This window comes from Oncorhynchus clarkii, chromosome 16, assembly GCF_045791955.1.
Source record: "Oncorhynchus clarkii lewisi isolate Uvic-CL-2024 chromosome 16, UVic_Ocla_1.0, whole genome shotgun sequence".
In the NCBI taxonomy this organism is placed as follows: Eukaryota; Metazoa; Chordata; class Actinopteri; order Salmoniformes; family Salmonidae; genus Oncorhynchus; species Oncorhynchus clarkii.
This window is the reverse complement of record NC_092162.1, coordinates 60041603-60054864: the sequence shown is the minus strand read 5'-3', so window position 1 is coordinate 60054864 and position 13262 is coordinate 60041603. Positions and strand designations below refer to the sequence as shown.

Here is a 13262-nt window from a genome sequence, read left to right as displayed (position 1 = left end):
TCTCTCCATTCCTCCATCTCCCTCCCATTCCTCCACCTCCAGCTTTTTCTTCCTGTCCAATGATGAGATGCTGGAGATTCTGTCAGAGACCAAGGACCCGTTGCGCGTCCAGCCCCATCTGAAGAAGTGCTTTGAGGGCATCGCCAAGCTGGACTTCCTCCCTAACCTGGACATCCAGGCAAGTAGATCAATCAGTGGTAGCAGATCATGTTAACTTAATTTACTAGAAAATCAAGTGAAGTTTTTCCTCCATCCATTTATCTATCCATCCACCCATCCCTCCAGGCCATGTACAGCAGTGAGGCGGAGCGTGTGCAGCTCATCCAACTGATCTCCACTTCAGAGGCACGGGGAGCCGTGGAGAAGTGGCTGGTGCAGGTGGAGGACATCATGCTGCGCTCCGTCAGGGACGTGGTTGCCCGCTCCAGAGTGGTGAGATTACTCCACCACTACCATATGAATATAAAGTATGGTATGATGGGACACAGTACAAAAGCATATAGTGTTATCGGACATTCTACTATTACCGTATATATGCTAGAAAACAATATGATGCCAAACTAAGATGTTCTTACCAAGAGAGATTACATCCTCCCTCCTGTGTGTGTAGGCTTACGGTGAGACCCCTAGGAGTCAGTGGGTCAGGGAGTGGCCTGGCCAGGTGGTGCTCTGCACCTCTCAGATCTTCTGGACCCTGGAGGTCCATGAGGCCATCGGAGGAGGAGCTCAGGTAGGGGGACCAGAACACACATCACTGTCATCTCTACCATGATGACCATTACCAAATATACAGTTGAAGTCGGAATTTTACATATACTTAGGTTGGAGTCATTGAAACTCGTTTCTAGTTAACAAACTATAGTTTTGGTAAGTCGGTTAGGACACCTACTTTGTGCATGACACAAGTAATTTTTCCAACAATTGCTTACAGACAGATTATTTCACTTATAATTCACTGTATCACAATTCCAAGTTGACTGTGCCTTTAAACAGCTTGGAAAATTCCAGAAAATGATGTCATGGCTTTAGAAGCTTCTAATAGGCCAATTGACATAATTTGAGTCAATTGGAGGTGTACCTGTGGATGTATTTCAAGGCCTACCTTCAAACTCAGTGCCTCTTTGCTTTACATCATGGGTAAATCAAAAGGAGTCAGCCAAGACCTCAGAAAAAAAATTGTAGACCTCCACAAGTCTGGTTCATCCTTGGGAGCAATTTCCAAATGCCTGAAGGTACCACATTCATCTGTACAAACAATAGTACGCAAGTATAAACACCATGGGACAACATAGCCATCATACCGCTCAGGAACGAGACGCGTTCTGTCTCCCAGAGATGAACGTACTTTGGTGCGAAAAGTACATATCAATCCCAGAACAACAGCAAAGGACCTTGTGAAGATGCTAGAGGAAACAGGTACAAAAGTATCTATATCCACAGTAAAACAAGTCCTATATTGACATAACCTGAAACGCCGCTCAGCAAGGACGAAGCAACTGCTCCAAAACCACCATAAAAAGCCAGACTACGGTTTGCAACTGCACATGAGGACAAACATTTTACTTTTTGGAGAAATGTCCTCTGGTCTAATGAAACAAAAATAGAACTGTTTGGCCATAATGACCACTTATGTTTAGAGGAAAAATAGGGAGGCTTGCAAGCCGAAGAACATCATCCCAACCGTGAAGCAACCGTGAAGCACGGGGGTGGCAGCATCATGTTGTGGGGTTGCTTTGCTGCAGGAGTGATGACTGGAAGTGACTTGAAATCTATGGAATGCAACCTAACGCCTACCCCCCCGCTACCCTTGCCTTCACTGCTGAAAAAAATCCTAGGGAAACACTGCCACTTAGTTGAGGAGATTTGTATTAGTCAACACACTAAGAAATGCATTTCTCTTTAGGGTCTGAATAAATACTACCAGCAGTTACAGAGCCAGCTGAAGGACATAGTGGAGCTGGTGAGAGGCAAGCTGCCCAAGCAGACTCGCACCACGCTAGGGGCTCTGGTCACCATCGATGTCCACGCCAGGGATGTGGTGATGGACCTGATAGACAAAGGTAATGTTCAGTAGGCTTTAGTAAATTGTTATATGGTACAATGCTGTTCTAATATACACCAAGAAAGAAAATGGAATTGATATCAGAAATGTACAGTGCGGTGTCCCTCAGAGCAGTTGCCTTAGGTCGTTACTTTTATCATTGTTTTTACACAAAGCTAGAATGACTATGTATGCGTGTGATTCCACACTCTACATGTCAGCACACAAAGCCAGAGAGCTCACTGGAATTCTAAATAAGGTGTTACAGTCAGTGTCAGAATGGGTGATTATTAATAAACGGGTCTTAAATACATCTAAAACTAAAATCATTGTATTTGGTTCAAAACATTCTCTAAAACCTGAACCTCTACTGGTTGTTTCATGAAAGGTGTGACCATTGAGCATGTTGAGGAAGCGAAGTTGTTGTGAAGATTTTGTTCTGCGTTTTTGTCACAAAAATCAACTGTACTAGCTGTTCAGGCTCTGGTCTTTCCGATCTTGATTACTGTCCGGTAATAAGGTGCAGCAAATCCCCTATTCGGACGGGATTAGTTTTACTTTTACTTGGGGAGGTCGGGTAATGTAATTATGTGCAAGAGCACAAACCACCAAAACATTTTAGTCCCATCTGAATCTGCCGTGTCAGTCATTTTTACATGGCAGGAGAGTAACAATTCCAGCCAGAATAACCTACTGTTTTTTGCAAACTCCTCTGATAATACTAGTCCTGTGCTAATTGAAATCCCTGTGTTTTGAGAGAAATGTCTTGAGTTTGACAGGTGCTGCTCGCGGTTTGAGCAAGAAAAAGTGATTCGATAAATTTAACGAAGTGCCATGCATAGCCTATGTATGAAGGGCCTCCATGTATCAACTTTCACAGTGAATGCTTTTGTTTATACGCTTTGTGTGAATTACTTGAACATCACCAAATGCATAATTAAAAAATATTGCGACTATTTAATGTAACCCTTGCTGTTAATAGATCGCAAAGCAGCATATAACTGAGCTAATTGATTGGAAATGACAAATTAACTTTCTCATCCATAGCCTAAAAACGCAAATCAAGTGCAGGTGAGCTGTTTAGTTCGCATCGGAAGGCTGGGGGGCATTTAGGATTTATTCTACTGCAGATCGCTAAAATATCCTAATTATTATGATCACACTTCTTCAATTCAAATATTATGACAACACTACAGTATACCAAAGATCGTTTGGGATGGTTTAGAAACTTGGGAACCAAGCTCGAGTTATCAGCGTAGTCTCTAATCGCCTGAATTTGTTGAAGTACAGTATCTTCACGCAATTTATAGAAAATTTCAAAACGCCAAGCCCAAGTCCAAAACGAATTCACGGCAACACACAGTTTTATACAGAGTCATGATCGTATGAAACTCCCTTCCATCTCCAATTACTCAAGCAAACAGCTAAATTACCTTTACAAAATTAATTAAACAACAACTCATGAAACGTCGGGGACTGTGAGAGGGCACACACAGACACTCTAACACATATATATTTTTGTTGTATTGTTCGTTTCATTGTATTTTAAATGTGTGACTGTCTATCAGTGTTTTGTGTTTTTTGTTGACCCCAGGAAGAGTAGCTGCTTCTTCTGCTAAAGCTAATGGGGATCCAAATAAATAAACAAATATGTCATATTTTCCTTAGGGCTGTGAAGACAGATACCAATATCTTTGGTCCTTCAAAAACCTGCTGTATGTAAACATTTGTGTGATATAGCTTGGTAAATAAACACATGTGACTAGATGACAATGTTTGTTTCCTACATTAGGGCTGTTTCCAACATTAGGTCTGTTTCCAACATTAGGTCTGTTTCCAACATTAGGTCTGTTTCCAACATTAGGTCTGTTTCCAACATTAGGGCTGTTTCCAACATTAGGGCTGTTTCCGAAATTAGGGATGTTTCCAACATTAGGGCTGTTTCCAACATTAGGGCTATTTTCAACATTAGGGCTGTTTCCAACATTATGTCTGTTTCCAACATTAGGTCTGTTTCCAACATTAGGGCTGTTTCCAACATTAGGTCTGTTTCCAACATTAGGGCTGTTTTCAACATTAGGGCTGTTTCCAACATTAGGTCTGTTTCCAACATTAGGGCTGTTTCCAACATTAGGGCTGTTTCCAACATTAGGGCTGTTTCCAACATTAGGGCTGTTTTCAACATTAGGTCTGTTTCCAACATTAGGGCTGTTTCCAACATTAGGGCTGTTTCCAACATTAGGGCTGTTTCCAACATTAGGGCTGTTTTCAACATTAGGGCTGTTTCCAACATTAGGGCTGTTTCCAACATTAGGGCTGTTTCCAACATTAGGGCTGTTTCCAACATTAGGGCTGTTTCCAACATTAGCGCTGTTTCCAACATTAGGGCTGTTTTCCTAAAGAAATGAAATCGGCTAATATGTTTTGTTTCCTTGCCACGATACTAACGAGTGTTGCGATACTGGTGTTGTCCCGGCCCTAATTTCCTGTTATTCTATGACAGGTGTATCCCATGAAACAGACTTCCAGTGGTTGGCTCAACTGCGCTACTACTGGATGAACGAGAATGTGCGTGTACGCATCATCAACTGTGACGTCAAGTACGCCTACGAGTACCTGGGAAACTCCCCTCGACTGGTCATCACGCCACTGACAGACAGATGCTACCGCACACTGGTAAACCACCCCGAGAAACATGTAGTCTGAAAGATATCTCACTCAGGTCACTCCCAAACTTTAAACTAACATTTCATATTTTTACTTTATGTCTTAGATTGGGGCGTTCTACCTGAGTCTTGGGGGGGCACCCGAGGGGCCGGCAGGGACGGGGAAGACAGAGACCACCAAGGACTTGGCCAAAGCCCTGGCCGTGCAGTGTGTGGTCTTCAACTGCTCTGACGGCCTGGACTACCTGGCTATGGGGAAGGTAACTGAAACTGGGAATAACAGCGAATGTCAATCAATGTCCAATCCCTGTTTACTACACGTGTGGTCTTTATTATAGCTGGCGATAGTGCACCTTTATTTCTGTCTTCCTGTCTCTCAGTTCTTCAAAGGTCTTGCGTCGTCAGGTGCCTGGGCCTGTTTTGATGAATTTAACCGCATTGAGCTAGAGGTACTGTCTGTGGTGGCCCAGCAAGTCCTGTGCATCCAGAGGGCCATCGAGTTGAAGCTGGAGTACTTTGACTTTGAGGGCACCATGCTCAAACTCAACCCCAACTGTTTCGTGGCCATCACCATGAACCCGGGCTATGCTGGACGCTCAGAGCTCCCAGACAACCTCAAGGTACAGAGGAGGATACACTCTTTATCCTATGCAATAGATTGATTTAAAAAAAAATCCATGTTGATTCAACAGTACTTCACCCCTACTCATCCACAACAGGTGTTGTTCAGAACTGTGGCCATGATGGTGCCTAACTACGCCCTGATAGCAGAGATCTCACTGTACTCCTATGGCTTCCTGAATGCCAAGCCCCTGTCAGTAAAGATTGTGATGACCTACAGACTCTGCTCAGAGCAGCTTTCCTCCCAGTTCCACTACGACTACGGCATGAGGGCCGTCAAAGCTGTACTGGTGGCCGCAGGGAACCTCAAACTCAAGTTCCCAGACGAGAATGAGGACATACTGGTGTGTCTACAAAAGTTGGCTTACATTGATATGTTATTATGTATAAATGGTATATATATATATATATTTATAAACTGGGTGGTTGGAGCCCTGAATGCTGATTGGCTGACAGCCGTGGTTTATCAGACTATACCACGGGTATGACAAACATTTATTTTTACTGCTCTAATTACATTGCTAACCAGTTTATAATAGCAATAAGGCACCTCGGGGGTTTGTGGTATATGGCCTATATACTACGGCTAAGGGCTGTGTCCAGGCACTCCGCAATGCGTTGTGCCTAAGAACAGCCCTTAGCCGTGGTATATTGGCCATATACAACACCCTCTCGTGCCTTATTGCTTAAATATATATATATTTTAACGGAGTAGATCAGCTTTAATATTGCAAATAGATTGTAGATTCCATCAATGTAATTGTCTGCATCACTTCCAATCCCCCATTATATTATTTTGGCAAATATATTTATATATATACATACATACACATACCCACATATATATAAACATACACATACATATGCATACATAAACATACACATATATATATATATATATATATATACATGGTATAGTTAAAAAAATAAGGGCTATGTAAGGGTAGTCGCTTACGTTGAATGTTCTATGTTTTCGGCACTACCAGCTCCTGAGGTCCATCAAGGATGTGAATGAGCCCAAGTTTCTCTCTCATGACATCCCCCTTTTCAATGGAATCACCAGTGACCTGTTCCCCGGTATCTCTCTCCCTGTGGCAGACTATCAGGTTGGAATTTTCCTTGCTTGTTTTTATGTACTCTGTGTTGATAGAAGATGTTGATACTGTATGTGCATTGCATATTTAAATGTCTTTCATCTGTCATGTGTTTCCCAGCTGTTTCTGGCTTGTGCTGAGGAGTGCTGTAAGAACCACAATGTTCAGCCAGCTGAGGTCTTCAAGGAGAAGATCATACAGACCTATGAGATGATGATAGTCCGTCATGGGTACACTTTTTCAAGCAGCATCCTTTTATTTATTTTCTTTCTTTCTGAACTGAAACTCAATCTAAGTTGTATCTCATAGGTATTTGTATTTATTATGGATCCCCATTAGCTGCTGCCAAGGCAGCATGTGTTATCATGTGTGTGTCTTTGCCTATGTGTTGTTTCACAGTCCTAGCTATTCCATAAGGTGTATTTTTATCTCTTTTTTAAAATAAAATTGTACTGCTTGCATGAGTTACATGATGTGGAATAGAGTTCCATGTAGTCATGGCTCTATGTAGTACTGTGCACCTCCCATAGTCTGTTCTGGACTTGGAGACTGTGAAGAGACCTCTGGTGACATGTCTTGTGGGGTATGTATGGGTGTCTGAGCTGTGTACCAGTAGTTCATACAGACAGCTCTGTTCATTTAACATGTCAATGCCTCTCACAAATACAAGTAGTGATGAAGTCAATATCTCCTCAACTTTGAGCCAGGAAAGATTAACATGCATATTATTAATGTTAGCTCTCTGCGACAAAACTAGGGCTTGTAAGACCTGCCTTGTTGATAGTGTTGTTAAGAAGGCAGAGCAGCGCTTTATTATGGACAGACTCCCCATCTTAGCTACTGTCAAAACAATATGTTTTGTCTATGACGGTTTACAATCCAGGGTTACTCCAAGCTGTTTAGTCACCTCAACTTGCTCGATTGCCACATTATTCATTACAACATTTTGTTGAGGTTTAGGGTTTAGTGAATGATTTGTCCCAAATACAATGCATTTAGTTTTTGAAATATTTAGGACTAACTTATTCCTTGCCACCCATTCTGAAACTAACTGCAGCTCATCGTTATGTGTTGCAGTCATTTCAGTCGCTATAGTAACTGACATGTATAGTGTGGAGTCATCCGCATACGTAGACACTGGCTTTACTCACGCCAGCCAGTGGCATGTCGTTAGTAAAGATTTTAAAAAGTAAGGGCCTTGAAAGCTGTCTCTCCAGACCTGAGGGCACACACTTTCTAGTAGGCTTAAATTGAAGATATGGCAATATCGTCTGCTATTATACTCAGTAAGTTGTCAGACCCTGGTGGCTTGTCAGTTTTCAGCTCTTCCACCCTCACTTTATGTAATTCTACATCATAATGCTTGTCTTTCATAATTTGGTCAGATATACTTTTTCTTTTTATTTAACCTTATTTAACTAGGCAAGTCAGTTAAGAACAAATTCTTATTTACAATGGCGGCCTAACCCGGCCAAACCCCTAACCTGGACGACACTGGGACAATTGTGTGCCGCCCTATGGGACTCCCAATCACGGCTGGTTGTGATACAGCCTGGAATCGAACCAGGGTCTGTAGTGATGCCTCTAGCCCTGAGATGCATTGCCTTAGACCGCTGCGCCACTCGGGATGTGTAGTGTTAGCGTTTGTTGCTGGCATGCCTACGTTTGATCATCTTGCCAATGAAAAAATCATTAAAGCAGTTGGTAATATCAGTGGGTTTTGTGATGAATGAGCCATCTGATTCAATGATTCAATTAATTTAAGGTGCTCTAAAGCTATAATACTTTGTAATTCATCTTTGTTTCATAGTGTTGTTTCTTCAATTTTTTTCAGTATAGTCACATTTTTCAGTATAGTCACATGCCATTTTGCTATTCCTTTTGTGTCATCCCTCTCAACCATACCATTTTTCAATTCCTCATCAATCCACAGGGATTTAACCATTTTTACAGTGATTTTCTTAATGAGTGCATACTTATTAGTAACTGGAAGAAGCAATTTCATAAATGTGTCTGGTTGCTCCTCATTACATCCCACGGAAAATATTATTTACATCAACAACATAGGAATCACTGCAAAACTTATTGTGTGACCTCTTATACACTATATTAGGCCCAGCCTTTGGAACTTTGGTTTTCCTAGATATGGCTACTATATTGTGATCACTACATCCTATAGATTTGGATACTGCTTTAAAGCAAGTTTCTGCAGCATTAGTAAAGATGTGATCAATACATGTTGATGATTTCATTCCTGTGCTGTTTGTAAATACCCTGGTAGGTTGACTGATAACATGAACTAGGTTGCAGGCACTGGTTACAGTTTAAAGTTTTCTCTTGAGTGGGCAGCCTGATGAAACCCAGTCAATATTTAAATCCCCCAGAAAATATACCTCTCTGTTAATATCACATACATTATCAAGCATTTCACACATTATCCAGATACTGGCTGTTAGCACTTGGTGGTCTATAGCAGCATCCCACCAGAATGGGCTTTAGGTGCGGCAGATGAAACTGTAGCCATATTACATGAACAGTTTTTAACATGAGATCCTATCTAAGCTTTACAGGAATGCGGTTCTGAATATAAACAGCCACACTTCCACCTTTGGCATTTCTGTATTTTCTGTAGATCTTATAACCATGTATGGCTACCACTATCAAATGTATTATCTAAGTGAGTTTCAGAGATTGTCTGAATATAAATGTAATCGGTTACTAGCAAATTATTGATTTCATGAACCTTGTTTCTTAAGCTACATATGTTAATGTGGGATATTTTTAGCACTTTTCTGTAATACTTTATTGTTTTTATTGCTTTACTGGGAAGCTTAGCAGAGGTTGACATGCTTAGGTTATTTATGTTAGTGCAGGGTGAGCTGCACACAGTGGACTTCCTCCTAGGGAACACCGCCTCAGTGCTAACAGTATCACTGGTTCATAGGCACATGATTACTGCATACACTATCTGTGTGATCAGCAGAGGCATTCAGGGCAGTTAGAGGGACATAAATTAGGTTACTTACAGTATGTCTACCAACGGCCCTTGTATAATGTACATTTGCTGAAGCATTATGACAACTCTGTGTCACAATGGTAGGGATTAACCTTTTGTGACTAGGGGGCAGTATTTTCATTTTTTTTTTAAATAACGTTTCCGTAATAAACGGGATATTTTGTCAGGACAAGCGTCACAATGGTAGGGATTAACTGAGCTGGGCTTGCGTCATTGAGAAGTCATTGTCTCAACGCAGAATTATAATGCTGTGAAAGGATCCAAATGATTTGGGTGGATCCCATCGTCCTTTTAAAACAAGCTTTGTTTCCAGAAGGTATCAAAATTGTCAATAATTGTTACACCCACAGAGCTACGATAGTCTCGTAGCCAGTTATGTAGGGATAAAAGTCTGCTGAACTGTTCAATGCCACGATTTAGGAAGGGCAGGGGGCCAGATATTATGGGGTGTTTGTTGGTGTCAAGTAGTGACATCCTCCTGATTCACTGTCATTTTAAAGAACTGACACGGCTTCACCGGTACCTACATGTTCATATCAAATCCCATTTTATTTGTCGCATGCTTCGTAAACAGCAGGTGTAGACTAACAGTGAAATGCTTCCTTTTCCAACAGTGCAGAGTTTAAGATATATAAATAATAAATACATGTTAAATGATAGATGATGATAGAAGATAATGTTAAGTGGAATATTGTTTTGAATAATTTTTGCATTGCCCCTACTGGTGTGTATTTCAGATTTATGCTGGTAGGAGAGCCATTTGCTGGTAAGACCAAAGTCCTCCACGTCCTGGCCGACACCCTGACCCTGATGAACGACAGGGGTTACAATGAGGAGGAGAGGGTCCTCTACCGTACGGTCAACCCTAAGGCCATCACCATGGGACAGCTTTTTGGAGAGTTTGACCCAGTCTCTCACGAGGTGGGTCTCAACCCTGGAATATTCACATTCCTCTCACATCATTACAATCATATATTCAGAGTATCTTTCAATATCAATAGTGTTATTTTTATTTCTTTACACCAATGGTTTTGCTGTTTTGGATTGTGTTTTACGTTGTGTTTGAGTTTTTTATTTTCTCTCTCCCTGTCTCTGTTGGTGTTGCTCAGTGGGCAGATGGGATTGTGGCCAACACGTTTCGTGAGTTTGCGTCGTCCGAGACCCCGGACCGTAAGTGGGTGGTGTTCGACGGGCCTATAGACACACTGTGGATTGAGAGCATGAACACTGTGCTCGACGACAACAAGAAGGCAAGAATATAAGTCCACAACAAATATAATCCAATATAATGACTTAATGACATACCAGGAGGATGCGTAAAACAACTGTAACTACTTGCTGTATGCTTCCTTCTCTCCCACAGCTGTGCTTGATGAGTGGAGAGATCATCCAGATGTCCAATCAGATGAGTCTAATCTTTGAAGCCATGGACCTGTCTCAGGCCTCTGTAAGTCAACAAGCCATCAACACACTTGCAGGTACAGGTAGACTTCTTCTTTTGTCCCAACAACAGTATCTTTCACGAATCGGTAATCTGTATATCTATCTCTCCCCTCCCCAGCCGGCGACAGTGAGCAGGTGTGGTATGATCTACATGGAGCCCTCTCAGCTGGGCTGGGAACCCCTGGTGACCTCCTGGATCAACACCCTGCCAGAGCCCCTGCAGGCTCCAGACAACACAGGCCTGCTCATGGAGCTCTTCCACTGGCTCCTGCCCCCCTCCCTCAGGATGCTACGCAAACAATGCAGGGTGGGTGGACCACAAGCTTTAAGTCCAGAAGCATCAATTGGAGTTTGATCCTGTATATTGGCTATTGCCCTGCACCACAGTATATATATATATATATATATATATATATATATATATATATATATATATATATATACTGTGGTGCAGGGCAATAGCCGATATATATATATATATATTAGTTTACAAGCTCTATAACATGTCTGATTACTTTCATATATTCTAGGAGGTTGTCCCCACCAGCAACAGCAACACAGTGGTGTCCCTGACTCGGCTCTTTGAAATGCTGCTCACCAAACCTTTGAAGGAGGACACGGGGAACAAAAACATACGGACTTGGGTCATGGTAAGAGATTTAACAGAGTGCTGCTGTGCGTGGCTATGCTGAATTGAAATGACAGAAATCAACATACTCAGCTCAACTCCATCTCTCTTTCTGTGGCAGGCAGCCTTTGCCTTCTCCCTGGTGTGGTCGGTGGGGGGCAGCTGTGATACGGACAGCAGGAAGAGGTTTGATGAGTACCTCAGAGACATCATCTTAGGGAAGGCAGACAACCACCCCATCCCCGCTTCCGTGTCCAAATGGGAATGTCCCCACGATGAGAAGGGTCTGGTCTACGACTATTACTACGAGGTCTGTAACATTCCACTGGTCAATAAGGCTTCTGCAGTGTAAAACAGTATTTTTCAGTTTCTATGAAAATACATATATTTGGTTTCACAGTTTAAAGGGAAAGGTCGCTGGGTGCACTGGACTGACTCGATCAAGAACATCAATCTGGGGGACAAGAACACCAAAGTGCAGGATATCATCGTCCCCACCATAGACACGGTCCGATACACCTACCTCATGGACCTCTGCATCGACTATGGAGTGTAAGCATGCGTCAACACACCCAGACTAATGGGGATGTAATTTGTGTTTACGCACTTGCATTGTGGTCAAACATCATAATATTCAGTTGATACGTTATATTTTAAAACAGCCACTGATCATATGTCTGTCTCTGTGAAGGCCGTTGCTGTTTGTGGGGCCCACTGGGACAGGGAAGTCTGTGTACGTGAAGGAGAAACTCATGAACAACCTGGACAAGGACCGCTACCTGCCTTTCTTCATCAACTTCTCAGCACGCACCAGCGCTAACCAGAGCCAGGTGAACAATGAAGAGCTACAGATGCGCTATCTTATTTTGACCCTGTTTCTCGCAGCAGGAAAATAATCCTGCAGCAACAGGCAATGTGAATGATTTTGTAATTAATGGAGTTTATTTTTTTTGTAGGGTTTGATACATTTTTTGTTAGGGCAAATCAAGACTGACATTTTTTAAAGTGGAAATTACAAACTTTAAAAGCTTTTTTGAACATTGAATAAACTACAATTTGCATTTCCTGCTATGCAGGAACATTGTCTGCGACAACAGAGTGATCAAATTAAGATAGCAGATAAGATAGCAGATCTGTATGTATCATACAGTATGTTGATCACGTCTGATCACTGGATACTCAATTCATTTCACAGAAAAGCAATTTTTTTTGTCCATTAAAATAACATCAAATTGATCAGAAATACAGTGTAGACATTGTTAATGTTGTAAATGACTATTGTAGCTGGAAACAACAGATTTTTTATGGAATATCTACATAGACATACAGAGGCCCATTATCAGCAACCATCATTCCTGTGTTCCAATGGCACATTGTGTCAGCTAATCCAAGTTTATCATTTTAAAAGGCTAATTGATCATTAGAAAACCCTTTTGCAATTATGTTAGCACAGCTGAAAACTGTTGTGCTAATTAAAGATGCAATAAAACTGGCCTTCTTGAGAATAGCTGAGTATCTGGAGCATCAGCATTTCTGGGTTCGATTACAGGCTCAAAATGGCAAGAAACAAATAACTTTCTTTTGAAACTCGTCAGTCTATTCTTGTTCTGAGAAATTTAGGCTATTCCATGCAAGAAATTGCCAAGAAACTGAAGATCTCATACAACGCTGTGTACTACTCCCTTCACAGAACAGCGCAAAACTGGCTCTAACCAGAATAGAAAGAGGAGTGGGAGGCCCTGGTGCACAACTG

General features: G+C 41.8%; 1 protein-coding gene across 1 annotated transcript in view; it reads left to right on the top strand.

Annotated features, from left to right (window-relative positions):
* LOC139367734 (dynein, axonemal, heavy chain 12) overlaps positions 1–13262 on the top strand; it is a 35827-nt gene that overhangs the window by 7324 nt on the left and 15241 nt on the right. Inside the window, exons 21-38 of the mRNA XM_071106046.1 lie at positions 43–178; positions 286–432; positions 611–730; positions 1904–2060; positions 4545–4717; positions 4815–4967; positions 5088–5327; positions 5427–5672; positions 6315–6434; positions 6543–6652; positions 10176–10359; positions 10548–10688; positions 10802–10885; positions 11000–11188; positions 11412–11531; positions 11631–11819; positions 11910–12061; positions 12201–12339. Of these exons, the coding sequence (XP_070962147.1) occupies positions 43–178; positions 286–432; positions 611–730; positions 1904–2060; positions 4545–4717; positions 4815–4967; positions 5088–5327; positions 5427–5672; positions 6315–6434; positions 6543–6652; positions 10176–10359; positions 10548–10688; positions 10802–10885; positions 11000–11188; positions 11412–11531; positions 11631–11819; positions 11910–12061; positions 12201–12339 (2800 nt within the window). The remainder of the gene's footprint in view (positions 1–42; positions 179–285; positions 433–610; positions 731–1903; positions 2061–4544; positions 4718–4814; positions 4968–5087; positions 5328–5426; positions 5673–6314; positions 6435–6542; positions 6653–10175; positions 10360–10547; positions 10689–10801; positions 10886–10999; positions 11189–11411; positions 11532–11630; positions 11820–11909; positions 12062–12200; positions 12340–13262) is intronic.